This window comes from Monodelphis domestica, chromosome 3 (genome assembly GCF_027887165.1).
Source record: "Monodelphis domestica isolate mMonDom1 chromosome 3, mMonDom1.pri, whole genome shotgun sequence".
In the NCBI taxonomy this organism is placed as follows: domain Eukaryota; kingdom Metazoa; phylum Chordata; class Mammalia; order Didelphimorphia; family Didelphidae; genus Monodelphis; species Monodelphis domestica.
This window is the reverse complement of record NC_077229.1, coordinates 101,554,500-101,572,018: the sequence shown is the minus strand read 5'-3', so window position 1 is coordinate 101,572,018 and position 17,519 is coordinate 101,554,500. Positions and strand designations below refer to the sequence as shown.

Genomic DNA, 17,519 nt, shown 5'->3' with positions numbered 1-17,519 from the left:
GGAAGTGGTACAGTAGTTAGAGGCTCTGGCTCTGGAGCTTGCTTCAGACAGATACTAGCTGTGCAAATCAGAGAAAGTGATTTTACTTGTTGTCAGCCTCAGTTTCCTCTCCTACAAAGTAAGAATAATAACACCTTTCTCAGAAAATTATAGCACCTATATCTGAAGCTGTTATGAGGACAAAAATAAGAGATTTGAGGAGTGCTTTGCAAGCCTTTAAGCATTGTGTAAATGTTAGCTACTATTAATAATAAATCGTTTGTGGAGTTGGTTTCAATAGGTGCCCTGAAGCTAAATGATTTGCTGTCAAAGAGCCTAGATTTGGAGACAGACTAGCTGGATTTAGATTCCAATTCTGCCCGACACTGCTGGGAGACCTCAAACAAATCGCTTCTCCTCTTCTTTGGGCCTCAATTTCTTCATCAATCCATCAATAAGCATTTATTAATCATCTATTGCGCTGTGATATGCACTGGGAATCCAGACATAACTAAAACAGTCCCTGCCTTCAAGGAGTTTACATTCTTCTGGGAGAGATATGCAAACAGAATATATACAAAATAACTATAAGATAATGGGTATCGGCATTGATATTTGGGAAGATTAGTAAAGATTTCCAGTTGGAGATAGCATTTGAACTTTAGAGAAAACTAGAGATTTCTAAAAGTGAGGTGGAAAGTACGTTCCAGGCTTAGGAAACCACGCGTGCAGAAAAAAGCAAGGAGGTGGAAGATGATGGAACGTGTGTGTGTAAACGTAGTCTAGGGGAAAGGGGGCTCTCGGTTGATGCTCACACCCGCCAGGAACCGAGATACCCACGAGGGCAGTCAGACTCAAGGGTGGGGCCGTGGGCTGGGGGCTAGCCAATGGAAGAGGGTCCCGGGCTGCGTCGGGGGCGGGACGAAGGGGGCTAGCCAGCCCGAGGCGGACCCCGCGGGGCGGGACCCGGCGGGCGGAGCTCCGCGGCCGCTCCCAGGCTCCCGGCCCGGCCCCGCAGCTGCTGCGGCCGGAGCGAAGTGAGCAGAGCCCAGCAGGGCTCCAGAAGAGGGAGGGGCGGGGCCCTGGCCGTGGCCGTCTCCGTGACCGTGACCGTGAGCTAGCAGAGCCCGCCGAGCCTCCGGCCTGGCCCGCGCCGGCCCCGGCCCCGGTCCCAGCCCCCGGCCCCGCACCGCTCCCCGGGCGGCCGCAGCTATGGCGGCCCCGGAGCCGGCGCGGCGGGGCCGGGAGCGGGAGGACGAGAGCGAGGACGAGAGTGAGATCCTGGAAGAGAGTCCGTGTGGTCGCTGGCAGAAGCGCCGGGAGCAGGTGGGGCCCGGGCCCGGGGGCTGGGAGCGGCCGAGAGGCCGGGTATCGGGCTAGAACCTGACCCTGGCAGGGCGAGAGCGCTAGGACCCGCGGGACTCGGGGTCTTGGGCGGGGGGCTGCCGGGAGGGGGATGGGGAGGACTCGTGGGGTTCGCTAAGACCCAGGGGGCTCGTGGGCCCTGGGCGGTGAGCGGGGATCTCCGGGAAAAGAGAGACACTAGGACCCAGTGGGCACGGGAGCCTCGGGCAGAAGAAGGGGAGCTGTGGCTAAGGGGAGATCGGGGACCCGAGGGGTTCGTGGGCGGGGAACTTAGAACCCTTGGCGAAAAGAGAACTGTGGGATGTGAGGGTTTGGGAAGTAGGGATCCAAGGTTTTCCTGAGGCTGTGGGTTTGTGGGCAGTGGTCACTAGGAACCAGGGATAGTTGGGGTACTGAGGGATAGAAGAGATGGTAGTTGCTATGTGCTATGCTTTTAGGGTGGGGGTCCAAGGTGTTACCTGATGGGAGGGGACGCTGCAGAGGCCTGCCTCGGGGGCTGCCTGCAGGGTGGGGCCCCGAGGGGCTGGGAAGGATGGGGAGTGAGCCTTCTGCCTGCATTGGCCCAGTGCCCGGGCCCCTGATCCCTCAGTCCCATTCCAGCTCCCATTCTGCCCCACCTCCCTTCCCCCAGCCCTGTAGGGCCCCTACTTTTTGCCCCACTCCCTTTTAGGGCCAGAGAGATTGGGGACACATCAGCACACTGGCACATTCTCCTAATAGAGTCCTACTCTATTAGAGAGAGAAGGGACAGGCAGGCACACACATTTTCTCAGCATGTCAGAGGAAGTATGTAGTACCTAGTGGGGCAGAGGTGACTATCTGTACTTTTTGCCTCCCTCCCTTGAGAGCTAGGGAAGAGAGGGGACAGATGCTTTCCCAGGGAACTGGTGAAACTGGGACAGACAAGCCTCCATTCTTCTCCCCCTCGATCCCCCATGCTGTGTGTGTAAAGAGAAAGGGCCATGGTACCATGGGGAGGGGTCTGGATCTGGTGAAGGTTGGGGGATTGAGGGGAGGGTTATATATACAGCAGGAATTTTGAGTTTCATTAATTCTCCTCTTATGCTTTTTTCCAAGTCCCTAGGGAGGCTGATGGTTGGGGAGGGGGTGCAGAGTGTGTGAAGGGAAAATGGCTAAAGGGGGGGTGGGCAGGGGAAGCCACCTTTAGGAGAGCATTCTAGGGGAAAGGCAGGGTCTTCTAGCTAGACAGTATCTTAGGGGACCAAATGGGCCCCTGTCCCAGAGTTACTTTAGCCTTCCCTTTTGGATCAGGTGACAACTCTGTTCCCTCCTCTCCCCTCCCCTTCCCTTCTGAGTCTGGCCTAGAGATGAGAGGAGCCTTTGTGTGACCCAAGGGGGCCAGGGAAGGGAAGAGGGGGTGGGGCTGGCATGAGCCTGTGTCTTTGCTCAGTTTGTCCAACTCCCCTCCCGCTGGCCCTGATCCCTGACTTGCCTGGCCCCCCCTTCATAACCATGCCTCACCATGCCCAGCTTGAGCCCCCAAACTGCCTAGCCCCTGCCTTGTACACTTTTGACTTCTGGTGCCATAACTGGTCCCCACTCCTTCCCCAGGTCAACCAGGGCAATATGCCAGGGATCCAGAGCACTTTCCTAGCCATGGACACAGAGGAAGGTGTGGAGGTGGTGTGGAATGAGCTGCACTTCACAGACAGGAAGGCCTTCAAGGCCCATGAGGTGACCCCCCCCCCTTTCCAACATCCATCAGTTGGTATCTCCTGCCTCTAGCCTGTGCCTAATCCCCCATCCCCCACCTTCTGGTCCCCCCAGGAGAAGATCCAAACCATGTTTGAACAGCTGGTACTTGTGGACCATCCCAACATTGTCAAGCTGCACAAGTATTGGCTGGACACGCCAGAATCCAAGGCCCGGGTGAGCCCAGCCCCCCTGCCCAGTGCACACACAACACAGCCTGCCTCCTGACCTGTTCCAGGCTGGATTCTGCTTTCTGTCCCTCTTTCTCCCTGTCCTTGAGCCACTGGGTGGAGAGGGGCAAGGCTAGACTGCCCCTTAACCCCCTCCTGAAGTCCCTAGCTCCTCCTGTGTGCCAGCCCCTGCTCTCAAGGAGCTCCCCCCTCTTCCCTGGGAGGGTGAAGGGAGTACCTAAAGCTGAACTCTGGTCTTTGCCATCTAGGTGATCTTCATCACTGAGTATGTCTCCTCAGGCAGCCTCAAGCAGTTTTTGAAGAAGACAAAAAAAAACCACAAGGCTATGAATGCCCGGGTATGAGGGCTCTGGGGAGCTGTTAGGGTTGGGGTTGAGAATATATTATTTGTTAGTAGTTTGGTTTGGAGGATTTTGACATCTGTAGAGACCTTTTGGCCCTTGATGCCTGGTGTGGAATAATCCCACTTTTCCCCAGAAGTAGCAAGGACCTAAGCCCTTTTTCCTCTGCCCTCAGGCCTGGAAACGCTGGTGTACACAGATTTTATCTGCTCTCAGGTGAGATGGCCCTGGCCCCCCAGCCTTCTCATTCTGTGTTTTCCTCACACTATTTCATATCCCCAGCTCACCCTTCTAGACCATCTACCCCCTTGGCTTTTAGTCGCCCATCTCCTCCCTCCTTCAGTTTCCCCCAGCATCTAATTCCCTCTCTGACAAAGAAAAGCCATGTGACCATGGACTACTTAGTTAGTGACCCAGAAAACCCTCTGTAGTAATATAGTACAGATAAATTGCCAATCTGCATTGATAGAGAGGGGGGGTTTTTGCATTGGGAGTTCCTCACACCATAAAATCATAGATTTGGAACCCCATCCACACACACACACACACACACACACACACACACACACACACTCACACTCACACACTCTCCTCTCCTCCCCTATCCCCACCCCCAGTAGCATTTCCCCTAGCCTCTAGCTCTTTCTGACCCTAAACCTGGGCCTGTGTCCCTTTAGCTTTCTTCACTCGTGCAACCCTCCCATCATTCATGGCAACTTGACCAGCGACACCATCTTCATCCAGCACAATGGCCTAATCAAGATTGGTTCTGGTGAGGCTGGACTCGGGGACAGGGGAAAGGAGGAGAGCCTGAAAGGAGGGCAAATCTCCCTTTTGTCTGGCCTGTTCCTTCTCCTCATCACCCATTCACATTTTTCTTTTTCTTTCTCCCTCAGTCTGGCACAGGGTATTCTCTAATGGTGAGTTTGGGGCAGGGGTGGGTGGGTGGGAGTAGACTGGGAAAGATCAAGTGCCTTTTTGGGGAAGGTCCTTTGGGGCCACCTCAGTCTCTCCATCTGCTCCCTCCAGCAATTCCTGATGATCTCCGTAGCCCCATTCGAGCTGAGCGAGAAGAACAGCGAAACTTGCATTTTTTCCCCCCGGAGTATGGCCGTGAGTGACCACTGGGACCCCTAGGGCTGTCTTCTTCCAGGCCTCCTCTTTCCTTATAGTTCTCCACAACCACCCCCCTGTTCTCTTACCCATAACCCTTTAGCACCTGAACCATCTTCCTTGATTCCTGACCCTGTGCTACCTTTTCCCTGAACTTTGACCCTGTGGTATATACCCCTCCTTCCCCACCCTTGCTCCCTCGGTTTCAGGGGTTGCTGACGGGACAGCTGTGGACATCTTTTCATTCGGGATGTGTGCACTGGAGGTATTAGCTCCCTCCCCCCCCCCCCCCCCCCCCCCGTCTCCCCAGCACGGCCTTTTTGCTCATATCCCACCCTGCCCATGCCCTTTCCTCCCAGCATGCCCTTTCCAAATGCTCCATAGGATCCCCTACCCTCCTTCCTTATCCTGAGCAGAGACCCTGGTCATTCCTTCCTCTTCTTAAATGCCAATACCTGCCCTCTTGTCCTGCTTCCTGCTCCTGCATCCCCCATTTCTTCCTCATGTGCTCCTCTCACCTGGACTGTACTCCTGGTCTCCTTTCCTTCTCAGATGGCTGTGCTAGAGATCCAGTCTAATGGGGACACCCGAGTGACTGAAGAGGCCATTGCTCGTGCCCGACACTCACTGAGTGATCCTAATATGCGGGTAAGAGCCTACATCCCAGTTCCTCCTTAGCATTCTTCCCCTGACCCATCACTCATATACCATCTCTAGCTTTTACGTGGGGTTAAACATGGCTTAATTCTTCTCTTTCCCCAGTGGGGTTTTTTCTTGGTTGCCAACCTGAAGAATGGCTACAAGAGGGTCATACTAGTCAGGAATTATAGATTTTGACTTGGAAGGGCTGTGATAGGGCCTCTGGTCCAACCCTTTCATTTTTTAGATGAGGAAACTATGTCCCAGAAATGTTATTAACATAGAAAAGATCGATTTGAACCCAGGATCTCCATTGTAATAGACTCTTTTCTCTGACCCAACAACTCTTAGGTTCATCTTCTTTTTTCTGCCTAGCCTTTCTCAGGGTCACATGTACAGTCTCTCTGGGGTGTTCATATGATTTATTTGCTGAAATGTTTATACATATATTTATGTTACTGCTTTTGGTACCCTGTATCTCTTATCACTTTAGTTGTCAACAAACCTTTCTGCTGTCGTCATTGTTGTCATCCTCCTCCTCTTCCTCCTTTTCCTCTTCCTCTTTCCACTATCCTACCTACCTGCCCCTTGCCCAGCTTCATTTAAGAATATTGTGGCACAACTCTTTCCCATAATGACTATTCCCCCAAACCTTGCTTGATTCCATTGTTCTTCCCTATAGTCCCTAACAGGCTAAGTTAATTCCTGCCAACTTTAGAGGAGCCTTCTTTTACCTGGGCCTCAGGTTTTGTACTGATTGTGAAGTTGGCTCCTTTGTCTCATTTTTGGAGTATCTCTCCCAAACCTAGATGCTGGAGGAGAATACTTTATTTCCCATATGGGCTCCAAGAACATTCATTCCTCTGCCCTCAGGCCATCAAGATGCATCTTGCAGTTATTCTCTTCCCTGAAGTTTTCTTTTTTTCCTGTAAGCCTTAAGCTTAAGTCTTGTTCTCTCCCTAGTGCTTCCTGCTTCTTTGGTCCTGGCTTGCCTCTAAAAAGCCTTTACTACTTCTTAAAGTTGGTTGTGGTTTGTCAGGATAATCAGTCTTCATCTTTTGTTCTAGGGAGCCACCCTGATACAATCTGCCCAGTATCCATGGGTAAGATTGTGGCTTCCTTTGCGGTCCCCATTCTCTTTTCACTTTGATAGTTCTTAGGTAAGGAAATTATCTTTTCCCTTGTTCCTAGAGACCCATTAACTCTTATTTCTATAACATGTTGGGCTTTACAAATTCTTTCCCTCACAAAAACCTTATTAGGGCTGTAATATAAATGTTACTCCTGTTTTACAGTGTGACACAGAGGTTAAGTGCCTTGCCAATGGTCCCACAAATATTAAGTGTCAGATCTGGGATTTGAACCCAGGTTTCCTGACTCCTTAACCCAGGATCTAGGTTACCTTGATTGAGATTTATAGCTCTACCTATTTTCCTAGGTGTAAACTAATGACTCATTAGTCCATTAGTGATTTTTTATACTGCTTCCTTGTTTCACTGCTATATTTCCTTCAGCAATGACTTACTAAGCTCCTGTTATGTTACAAGGCTAAGTGCTGAACACTAAAGATGAAAGGATAAATAATGTAATGCTCCTTGTCCTTAAGGAGCTTAAGACCCTGTGATCTTTTTCAGATGTACTATATATTATCTGACCATACCTTTCCCTCCCCCTTTATACTTTTCAAGTTGATTTTTTTAACCCAAATGTAGAACTTTAGATTTATGTCTATTAAATTTCATCAGTTTAGATTCAAATCCATTTTATGTTAAGAACTTTTCAGATCCAAATTATGTGATCCTGTGTTAACTGACTGTCCAGGTCTTTATCATCTATAAATCTAAGACATTGCTAAAAAAAAGAATTTTAAATACTTTCCTTCTGTATTCTGGCAGAAGAGTGGCAAGAATTAGACAATTGGGGTTAAGTGACTTGCTCAGGATCACATAACTAGGAAGTATCTGAGGCCAGATTGGAACCCAGGTCTTCCTGCCTCTAGACCTGGAGCCCTATCTACCGGGCTACCTCAATGCCTCCACTGAAGGTCAAGGACAAATCCCTGAGGCACTCCTCCAAGTTGACATTCAATTAATCAGTAAGCATTTCTTACATGCTAGGTACTAGTGCTCTAGGGTGTCACTACAAAAACAAAAAATGAAATCATCTCTGCCCTTAAAAAGCTTACATTGGATTGAGGGAAGTAACATGTGCATATAGAAGTAAATCCAGCATATGCAGGGAAATTAATTTGAGATGTCAGACAGTAGAAGATGAGGAAGCATCAGGCATGATGTACAGCCAGTTCAAAGATCCCAGAGACAGAAAAGAATGTTACTTGTGAAGAACAGCAAGGATTAAAGTTGGGTTGGACAATCTAGTGTGCAAAAAAGAATATTTAGAAACCTAGAAAGGGAGTTTGGTACCAGGTTGTGAAGGGTTTTAGATGCTAAATGGAGGAACTTATAGTTTTTTTTTCTAGAGATAATAGGGAGACTAAAGTTTATTGAGCCGGTAAATAACATGGTTCAACCTGTGGTTTTAGAATGTCAGTATATATAGAGGATGGAAGAGAAAGGGGAAACACTTGAGGAAGGCTATTGAAATAGTTCAAGTGAGAATTGATAACGGCCTGATTTAGTTAGTGTTATTAGAGAGATATGTTATTAGAGAGAATGAGATTGATAGATAGGCTAACACCATCTACCTCTCTAAAATTGACAAGACTTAGCAACTTAATGGATTTGTGGTGTGTGTATATATGCTGGAGAGAGGGAAGGGAGACATTGGTCCATTTTTGGTCACTAAAGGAGTTCTGAATCTACCTCACCTTGTTTTCTTGTGTTTCCATTTTTTTGTCTTGTCCAAAAGGAAACCAAGAGATGTTTGGTTAGGACAGTGTTTTGTAAAGTGACCCAGAAATAGCAAGGCCCAAGGGTTTGCCCCACCCCATCATGATTTTGAAACTGTTTCAGTGCCTTTTCTCTGTGGCATCATCTTTTTGGAACATGGGTACCATGTAGGTACTGCTTGAATGTGTAGGTCTCTATCCTGTTCTCCCTAAAGTTTAGTATCTCTTTTCCTTACTCTCCCATATATCTGTTACATTTTCTACTGTGTGTCTCCCCTACTCATTCCCAGAGAACCATCTCTTATGATAAATAATTTTTTAAAAAGGGAGGGAAAAAAATTACACAACACTAACCAATGTACCAGAAATTCTGACCTGTGATACCCTACCTTTGCAAAGAAGGAGATGTTGAGGATGAGGTATCTGTTCATGACTTCTTTGAGGCCAGGTGTGGTCATTATACTTTTTCAGCATTCCATTTTTGATTATTTTGTTCTCTCTATTTACATTATAACCATTATGTATATTGTTTCTTGGTTCTGCTTACTTCATATTGTATCAGTTGATACAAGTCTTCTCATACTTGTCATCATAATCATCATTTCTTTTTTCTGAAATCCTTATCTTCTGTCTTAGAATCAATACAAGTATCAGTTCCAAGGCAGAAGAGTGGTAAAGCTAGGCAATTGGGGTTAAGTGACTTGCACAGGGTACAACACCTAGGAAGTATCTAAAATCAGATCTGAACCTAGGTCCTCTGGACTCCAGGCCTGGTTCTTTATACACTAAGCCACCTAGCTGCCCCTCTGTATTCATTATTTCTTAAAAGACAATTAGGTCTTAGATTGAGATGGAATACTGGACTCAGAGTCTGGAAGATCCAAGTTTGAATCCTTCCATAGTGACTATAGGTGGTCCCTTAATTCTTCTCAGCCTCAGTTTCATCATCTTTGCCATGGGAGTAATAATAAACGGTGCTTCACAAGGTTTTTGTAAGGACCAAATGAGATAACATAGGAAAATATTTTGCAAAATCAAAGCACTATATACATGCAGGCTATCATTATTATTGCAACCCAGTGATATTCCATTACATTCATGAATCACAACTTATCTACCCTTTCCCCAGTTGTTGGTTGTCTACTTTGTTCCCAGTTTTTTGTCCCTTCCCCATGAAGTCTTTATTATATCCAAGAGTTAATGCCTTTTGTGCATGGGTCCCCAGGATTACTTGATGAATGAGAAGGGAGATGTTTATCTGTTAGCCAAGAACTCCCTTGCTTTCCCATGTCCCTGACCTTTTTATAAACAAAGTAGTGTCCTCTTAAAAGCCCCATAATAGAAGATCATACAGGTATTGGTTCTATTTCATAAATGAGAGAACAGGTTCAGAGAGGGGAAATAGTTTTCCCTTGGCCACAGGGCGAGGATCAGAGCTGGGATTCCAGGTTTCTGGATTGAATCTGAAGCTCACTCCCTCTGGGTCATGCTGCCTCAGGTACCCTATGCTCTTTTATTCCCTAGGAAGTACTTGCCTCAGGATAACCCACAGAGGCAGGGAATACAGTGGTTATCACCATTTTACAGGGGAGGAAACTGGGGCTCCAAGAGACAATGATAATAACCATGGCTACCATTTATAGAACATTTTGTGAGGTTGCAAAGCGCTTTCCATACCTTTCATTTGAGCCTCTTTCTTCACAGGGACAAAGTAGCACCAATGATGCTATTCACATTTTAAAAGTGAGAAGACTGAGGCACAGGGTTAAACGACTTGTCTGTGCCAGAATGGGTTGATCAGAACCAAAGTCTTCCTGTCTCCAACTCCATCATTCTGTTCCATCCCTCCTTCCCCAACCTTTCCCACCCCTAGTTACATAATTGTTTAAACCTGGGTCTCTGCTTCCAAATCATCAGCTCATTCCATTATGCTACAAGGATGAATTGCTAGGGAATGTTGTAGAGTAAGACTCTTCTTAGAGTCTCTGATGGTAATAGTAACAGCTAAGGTTGATACAATGCTTTAAGCACTTTACATATATTATTTTAGTTTGACTCACCACAAATATGTGAAGAACTTTTAGCTCAATTTTGCAATGATTGGCCCAGGGTCACACAAAAGTGACAGAGGTAGGATTCTTAAAAGACTCCAGCACTGCCCACTGTGCCACCTGTTGGGCTGATAGAATAGCAAGTCTTCTCTCAAGCTCCCTAAATTCTCCTTCTGAGGCAAGGAGTAGGAATGCCCCAGTCTGTCTGTAGGTGCCTGACTTGGCCTCGACTCTAAAGAAAGCTCCATCTGCAGTTCCTTTTTCCTTTCACTCGTGCGCAGGATGTGTAACATTTAAAAGAGTGAAGGTCTTAAACTGTGACCGTGAAAATATGGTTTCAAGACAGTGTCTTGCGTTAAATCAAAAATAAAGTGGTCGCCATGGGAAAAATTCCCAAATATGAAATACCCAAGTCAGCTGGGTTTTATGGAGATTTTAATACAAATAAAGGAATTAAGGAAAGGGAGAGAAACAGAGAAAGAGGGAATAGTAGGAAAAAGCCTAGGCCGGCCTAGGCTTTAAGCCTTAAGAGAGACCAGTCAGTCTTTAATCACTCACCACAAGATCCTTTCAAGCAAAACTCTAGTGTTCAGAGAGACCCTCCAGTTTAGCTCAGGAAGCTTCACTTCAGCTTCCAAGGCTATATTTTTTTCCAGAGGCCTTCTGGCCTCCTTTTAAAGAGAATTTTCTCCTTTGTCACCTCCCCTAAGTTCTCACATCTACCAATCACAGTAGACATTTTCACAGGAGTGACCATTCTTAATTCATACCTTCTTTAGTTCTCAACTTCTCTGGGTAGACTAAAACTTCACACCTCTTTTGTTAAGCTTGTCCCTTGCAAGTTTGCAAGTTGCCTGACCTTCATAGGTACTTAGCACCCTTTTGTATTAGATCTAAAAATAGACCTAGCTTAAGGGCTTTTGCCTCACTATAAGTATGGGTTAAGTACTTTTTCATTGTTCAGTACAGGAGTTTACAACTTTATCTTCCCCTAAAGTATGTTTAAGTATAGGTGGACTAATGTTAGAGTTCTCACATTCCTGATCAAGTACCTTCATTGTTTAAAATGGGGAATGGTCTTAACCAAATGTTCTAAGGTAGAGTCTGAGAATCATTAACATTAACAAGTCTGAGAAATTTTAAGATTCACAGATGCCAACACTGGGTCTTTGGGGAAAACAAATTTCTTATTCTTACTCAGGAGTCCAGACTTTAGTTTCCCAATTCATTCAAGTCATCCTAGCATCATCTCATCATTCCTGCCCTGTCCTGTTTTTGCTCCTTGATCCCCATGTTCTCTGTCCCTCACAGGAGTTCATCCTGTCGTGCCTTGTCTTGGACCCAGCCTGCCGACCTTCTGCCCACAACCTTCTCTTCCATCGTGTGCTCTTTGAAGTTCACTCACTGAAGCTCTTGGCGGCTCATTGTTTCATCCAGCACCAATGTGAGTGATCTGGGGTGTGGGGAAATTCCCAGTACTCTGGGGAATGATTCAGGGTTGGAAGGCATCCAGGGCTCATGTGGAGGGGGGTAGTGGTGAGTGTCTGGGGTGTGTGGGTGTGGGTGGCCTGAGGGGGGAGTGTTCCTATACTTCTGGTACCTAGCACCTGAAGGGAGGGAGGGCATATGTGAGTTGTTGGAGAGTACAGAGGACCTTCGTGAGTGACTGTGAAAGGCCTCTTCAGATCTGATGCCAGAAAATGTGGTAGAAGAAAAGACCAAGGTGATTGACCTCAACATGGTGATGGCTGAGATTCATCGGACTGGCCGGCCAGGAGTTCAGTGGCGGTGAGTGTTTTTCCCCTCTCCCTCTAGTTCTGCTTTCTTCTGGGCCCCACCTCCTAACTACCTTGAGGGAGAGGGGTGGAAATTGAAGTCTGTCCTGGGCTCTGAAGACCTCTTCATCTTTCTTTTCCTTTCCTTTTTTTCTCTTTAAACCCTACCTTCTGTCTAAGCATCAGTGCTAAGAAGAGCCACAAAGCCTAGGCAATTGGAGTTAAGTGATTTTTAGGGTCTCACATCTAGGAAGTGCCCAAGGCCAGGTTGGAACCCAGGTCCTACTGATTTCAGGCCTGGTGCTCTCTCCACTGTGCTACTCAGCCACTTCATCTTTCCATGAGTGTATGTCCTTCCCCTACTTCCCTTCCCCCCAGGTACTCTGAGGTCTCATTCTTAGAGCTGGACAAGTTCCTGGAAGATGTCAGGTAAGTAGGTAGTTAGCTGGTTCTTTCAGTAATTGGGGGTGGGGGTGGGGGTAGGAGATAGGAGGAGAAGAAAGCTTAGTGAGCTCATTGTCATTGTTTGGCCTTTCCCTGGCTCCCCAGAAATGGAATCTACCCACTCATGAACTTTGCTGCCTCTCGACCCCTGGGGCTTCCTCGTGTACTGGCTCCTCCCCCTGAGGATGCCCGAAAAGCTAAGACCCCCACCCCAGAGCCTTTCGATGTGGAAACCAGGAAGGTGAGCTGGGGAGGATCCTAGAAGCTCAGAGTTAGAAGGGACCTCTGAGACATCTAGTCCAGCCCCTCTTCCTTTAGGATTACCCCTTGACCATGCCAGCATCTGCTCTTATTTCTAGAGCACTTGAAAGTTTGCGAAACTTTCCTTACGACCACCTCTACCTGATAAGGAATCATCCAGCCATTGTTTGAAGACCTCTAGTGAAGGGGAATCCACGGGGAGGAAAATGGGAAGAGGGAGGATTTTCCTAGGGGACCGGGGTAGGAGGGAGGGCCATGACTCCTCTACTTGTGCCCTCTCCCAGGTTGTACAAATGCAGTGTAACATGGAGATGAATGAAGACAGAGCTCAGTGGCACGTGAGTGAGACCTAAGGGAGCAGCCCCTCTCCCCTACTATATTCACATCTCCTCTCCACCCCTCCACCCCCACCCCCAGGCTCCCCAGCACTCACATGACTGTGGTGCCTGCTCTGGGATCATCACGTCAATGTTGTCCTGGGTTGTGTATCCATTTCTTCAGCTCACTCTGCTCCTGGTCCTGGAAGACAAGTTACACCGACAGCTGAGCTATGATCTCCTGCCAAGTAGGCACTTTCTCCCTACCCTTCTCATGATGTGCTCTCTTCCTTTCCTTGGTCCAGTTCCGCCTCTTTTTGCCCTTGTCCCTCTCTTCCCCTCCCAGCCCAGGCTTGGCTGTGGGTCCTCTGGCTCTGCTCCTGCCCCCTCCCAGCTTAGCTATTGAGCTAGCTGAACATTAGCACCTTCTCTCTCCCTGCATCTCTTTCTAGCTGATATGCTCTGGGAAGTGGCTCCAGGGGGAATTTGGGGTTGGGGGGGTGGGAAGTGGCCTTACTCTGTCTTCTGCTCCTTTCAGCTGACAGTTCCAAGGATCTAGCCACAGAGTTGGTTCATTATGGCTTCATTCATGAGGTGAGGGGGTTGGGGAGGTGTCTACACAGGGCCCCAGAGTAGTTGTGGGGAGGCAAGGGGAGAAGGGGGGGGGTAAGAAAATCTGGTGTGTGAAGGAGCCATGAGAATAGGATGTAGGGGGGAGGAGATGAAGAAAACCCTTCTTCTCTTATCTTCTTCCCCATGGCTGTCCCTCATCCCATTTCCCCCAGGATGATTGCGAAAAACTGGCTGCCTTTCTGGAGAGCACCTTCCACAAATATCGTTCAGCCCCACCCTGACCTGGGCCCTATTTTCTACTTGCCGGGCCCCTTCTTCCTGTAGCCTGGGAAGCATTCCCCAAATATTACCCAGGAGTGCAAGGGCACTGGAAGTTCACATCCTGCCCCAGCCCAAGGCCACAATTTGCTGCTCCTCAACTCTGAAAGGGTCTTGGGGATGGGGATGGGGGATACAGGGCTATGCTGCTGGAATTGGCTAAGAGAGTGATTTGAGATGAGGTAGAGGTGTATGTATGGGAGGATGTGCCTGATGCTTCCTTCTTTTGGTGAAAGACTTGGCAGGGGTTACATTCCCTCTGTCCCCACCCCACCCCCAAAGAATTTCAGTGGATGAAATCCCTGTTCCCTTACCCTACCCCATCTTCAATGCCTACATCTATTTGGGACCAACACCTCCTCCTTCCAGAACCCATTCCCTCTCCAGGCTTCTGTGTGGCAGACTGGGGATGCCTTTGACCCCATCCTATTACCCACCTCCATGGGCTCCGGCCTAACCTGGAGGATGAGGGGGCTTGTCTTTCTCCTTGACAAACAGTGGTGTCCTTTTCCTCCCCCTTCTCTCTCATTTACAAGGGGTGTCCCATTATTGTTCATGGGACAATGAATAAATAACGTACCTGCACGGATCCAAAGGCCTGCCATTCTTCTGGGGAATCAGATGGAGGGTCAGCAGAGGGAGGAAAAGGGACTTTTGGGGATGGGGGAGCTCGAGACAAGGGTTTGTTCCAAGAAAGTTAAAAGGGCACAAAGAAAAGAGGTTGGGTTCAGCAGACTGGGCTGCTAGTTTGCCACACACCTGTCTTTTTGAGTAAGGCATCTAACCTCTAGGTCTCAGTTTCCTCATGAGACAGAGGCAAGTGCTCATTCTTAGCCTCTGCACCTCACAGGCTACTTCTAAGGTGTTTAAAAGTTGCTGTGTACTGTAGAAAAAGGATCAGTGTAGAAGAATGGATAGAGGAAAGGCCTTCAAGCTAGGAAGACCTGCTATTTGAGACCTGCTTCTGACCGGTACCTTCTCCAGTGTGACGAGCAGATCACTGAAGCCTCCAGTGCCTCCAGACAACTCTCTTAAGTCCAAATTGCAAAAGAGTATCTGATGGGCAATGATGGAAGCAGCTGGTACACCAGGGAGTCCTAACTAGTACTTCTGTAATTACAGGTTGGGACAGAGATAGAAATTATATTTGTTGAGGACCCTGATGTGCCTAGTACATGGCTAAGCTTTTCTGGGAAGATAAAAATGAGTAAGACAACCCCTTGGCAGGTAGTTAACAGAATCTTAAAGCTAGAAAGGTCCTTATCTGCCAGTTTAACCTGTCTCTGAGCAAGAAACCCTTACTTCAGCATGCCTGAGAAGTAGGTGTCCAACTTGAAGACTTGTAGGAACAGAAGGCTTTCTACCACTCAAAGTAGCCCATTCCACTTTGGACAAATCTGATTGTTGTGGGAAAGTTTCTCTTTCAGTCAAACTGACTCCTTGTAATGTGTTTCCATTTCTTAATTCTACCTTCTGGGGCTGAGCAGAACAAGTCTGATCCTTTTTCCTCAGACAGATTTTCAGTTACTTGTATAGAGCTCCAAAGGAGTCTATCCCTATCTGTATTTGCACTTTTGTCAATGCCTTTCCTAAAGTGTGGCCCCAAGAACTAGCCACAGTGCTCCAGATATCTGACCAGAGCAGAGGAATCACTGTCATTCAGGTCCTAAATGTAGCTGGTGACCCAGTGGATAGCTTGGAGTTAGGAAGACCTGAATTCAAATTCAGCCTCAAGCACTTGCTGGGCAAATCACTTAATCTCTGCCTGCCTCACTTTCCTTATCTACAAAATGAGAATTCCTTACCTTCTAGGGTTGTTGTGAGGACAAGATATTTGTAAAGTGCTTAGCACAATGCATGACTGATAATGCTGGCCATTATTATTAGCTAAATGATACAAAAGACCTTTTTAGTCTTGGGCAGCCACATCACATTTCTGACAATATCCCATAGAGTTCTTTGTTGGAGTACCATACACAGGTGTTTCTTCACACCTGAACTCTTGACTCTCCTGTTTTCCTGACACTACTACTGACATAAAGTCCTTGTAGCATTCACCCCAGATCCTGCCTGCCCAGAGGCTTCACAGATATCCTGACCATCCTGGAAGAAGGATCATCATGGGCAATATTAGTAAACAGCATTGTCAAACTTCATGATCTGTAGAATGCTGTAGACCCTACTATTTCCTCACATCTCAGGGGGCTCCTAACAAGTATCCTTATAGTGGATTAGTTAGGGCTGTGCTACTGAGCTTTGAGAGGAAAAGGGATGTGCTAAGGAGGAAGGTGGTGGCTATGGGTGTGAACTTAGTCATTCACAAGCAGGCAACAAGCATGTCTAAAGTACTTAAAATGTGCCAAGCACTAAGATAAATGGTGAAGATAACAAGAGAATCACATAAATGATCACTACTATCAAGAAGGAGCTCGCATTTTGATGAGGGAGGCAACATTATATACAAACAGAATAAATGAAAGAGAAACTCAAAGGGAACACTAGCATTAAGAACAAGAAAGACTTATTGGGGGTAAGATTTTAGCTGAGGCTTGGAAATTTGAGGAATTAGAAGGTGGAGTATCTTGTTTGAGGAACAGCAAGAAGGCTAGTGTCTCTGGATCAGAGTATGTAGAGGAGTGTAATGTATAAGAATAAAATAGGAAGAGTCTAGATCTGTGATGGTGAACGTATGGCATGAGTGCCAGAGAGGGTACTCAGAACTCTCTCTATGGGCACACCTGCTAGGGCCCCAGCATAGAGTTCATTACGAGAAAGCCAGAAGTACTTGGGGTCGGGGGTGAGACAGGCTACTCCCCTCCCCCTTTCCATGTGTGCCTGAGGACATTACCCACCCCTCTAAAAGGTTTGCCATCACTGGTCTAGGACTTTATGAAGGACTTTAAAAACCAAACTGGATTTTATAGTTGTTCCTAAAGGTCATAAGGACCCATTGGAATTTATTTTGAGTAGTTGTGCTGGAGGGTGACAGAATCAAACCTGTTGCTTTAGAATAATCACTTTGGCAGCTGAGTGGAGGATGGACTGAAGTGGGAAGAGACTTGAGCCTGGAAGGCCAACCCACAGAACCAGTAGACTATTGTAATGGTACAGATGTAAGGTGATAAGAGATAGCACCAGTGCAAAGGAGAGAATGGGCATGCAGAGATGTTAATAAGGAATTGTCAATAGGACTTTGCCACAGATTCTATTGATTTGCTACCAGCTGCTCTGTTTGGTTTTAATTTTGTCATGTTTCTCCTAGTATAAACTCACCAGGAAATTTGTAATCATGGGAGATTGCTTCTTCAGCTTAGCTACTCATACCTCATCAATACCCTCAGTCCCATCTATTTGGTGAGTTGGAGAGAGAAGCAAAAAACTCCCATACTCCTTAAGGGCTCCCTCTGAGCTCTTTATAGAGGGGTCGAAATATCAGCCAAATTCTTCACTTGCCACCAGCTGCTCTCCTACATTTTGACCCCATTATCATCTTCATGACTTGACCCAGGCATTCTCTGGCACGTCTCCCTCATTTTTTCTGCTTCCTTTTGTGTATTGTCTTCCTCAATTGTCTGAATTCTTTCAGCAACT

At 47.3% G+C, this 17,519-nt stretch overlaps 1 protein-coding gene across 2 annotated transcripts; it reads left to right on the top strand.

Moving 5' to 3' along the window:
- Positions 1-957: 957 nt before the first annotated feature.
- On the top strand, positions 958-14,517 carry NRBP2 (nuclear receptor binding protein 2). 2 transcript variants are annotated; one of them, XM_056822857.1, is made up of 18 exons: positions 958-1,305; positions 2,917-3,039; positions 3,133-3,234; positions 3,497-3,586; positions 3,765-3,805; positions 4,267-4,361; positions 4,486-4,509; positions 4,619-4,702; positions 4,906-4,967; positions 5,255-5,350; positions 11,552-11,684; positions 11,926-12,028; positions 12,394-12,444; positions 12,565-12,700; positions 13,005-13,058; positions 13,222-13,285; positions 13,576-13,631; positions 13,823-14,517. In XM_056822857.1, exons 1-18 carry the CDS (start codon positions 1,192-1,194, stop codon positions 13,889-13,891), a joined length of 1,497 nt encoding a protein of 498 aa, XP_056678835.1. In that variant the 5' UTR covers positions 958-1,191; the 3' UTR covers positions 13,892-14,517. The 2 variants fall into 2 exon arrangements, with proteins under 2 accessions (XP_056678835.1, XP_056678836.1); XM_056822858.1 differs by having other exon boundaries at positions 959-1,305; positions 4,912-4,967.
- Positions 14,518-17,519: the final 3,002 nt, after the last annotated feature.

Coding starts and splice junctions, on each gene's coding strand:
- NRBP2 (XM_056822857.1), top strand. CDS start 1,192: ATGGCGGCCCCGGAGCCGGCGCGGCGGGGCCGGGAGCGGGAGGACGAG. Junction 4,968..5,254: donor TCGGGATGTGTGCACTGGAG/GTATTAGCTCCC, acceptor TTTCCTTCTCAG/ATGGCTGTGCTAGAGATCCA. Junction 11,685..11,925: donor TTGTTTCATCCAGCACCAAT/GTGAGTGATCTG, acceptor AGGCCTCTTCAG/ATCTGATGCCAGAAAATGTG.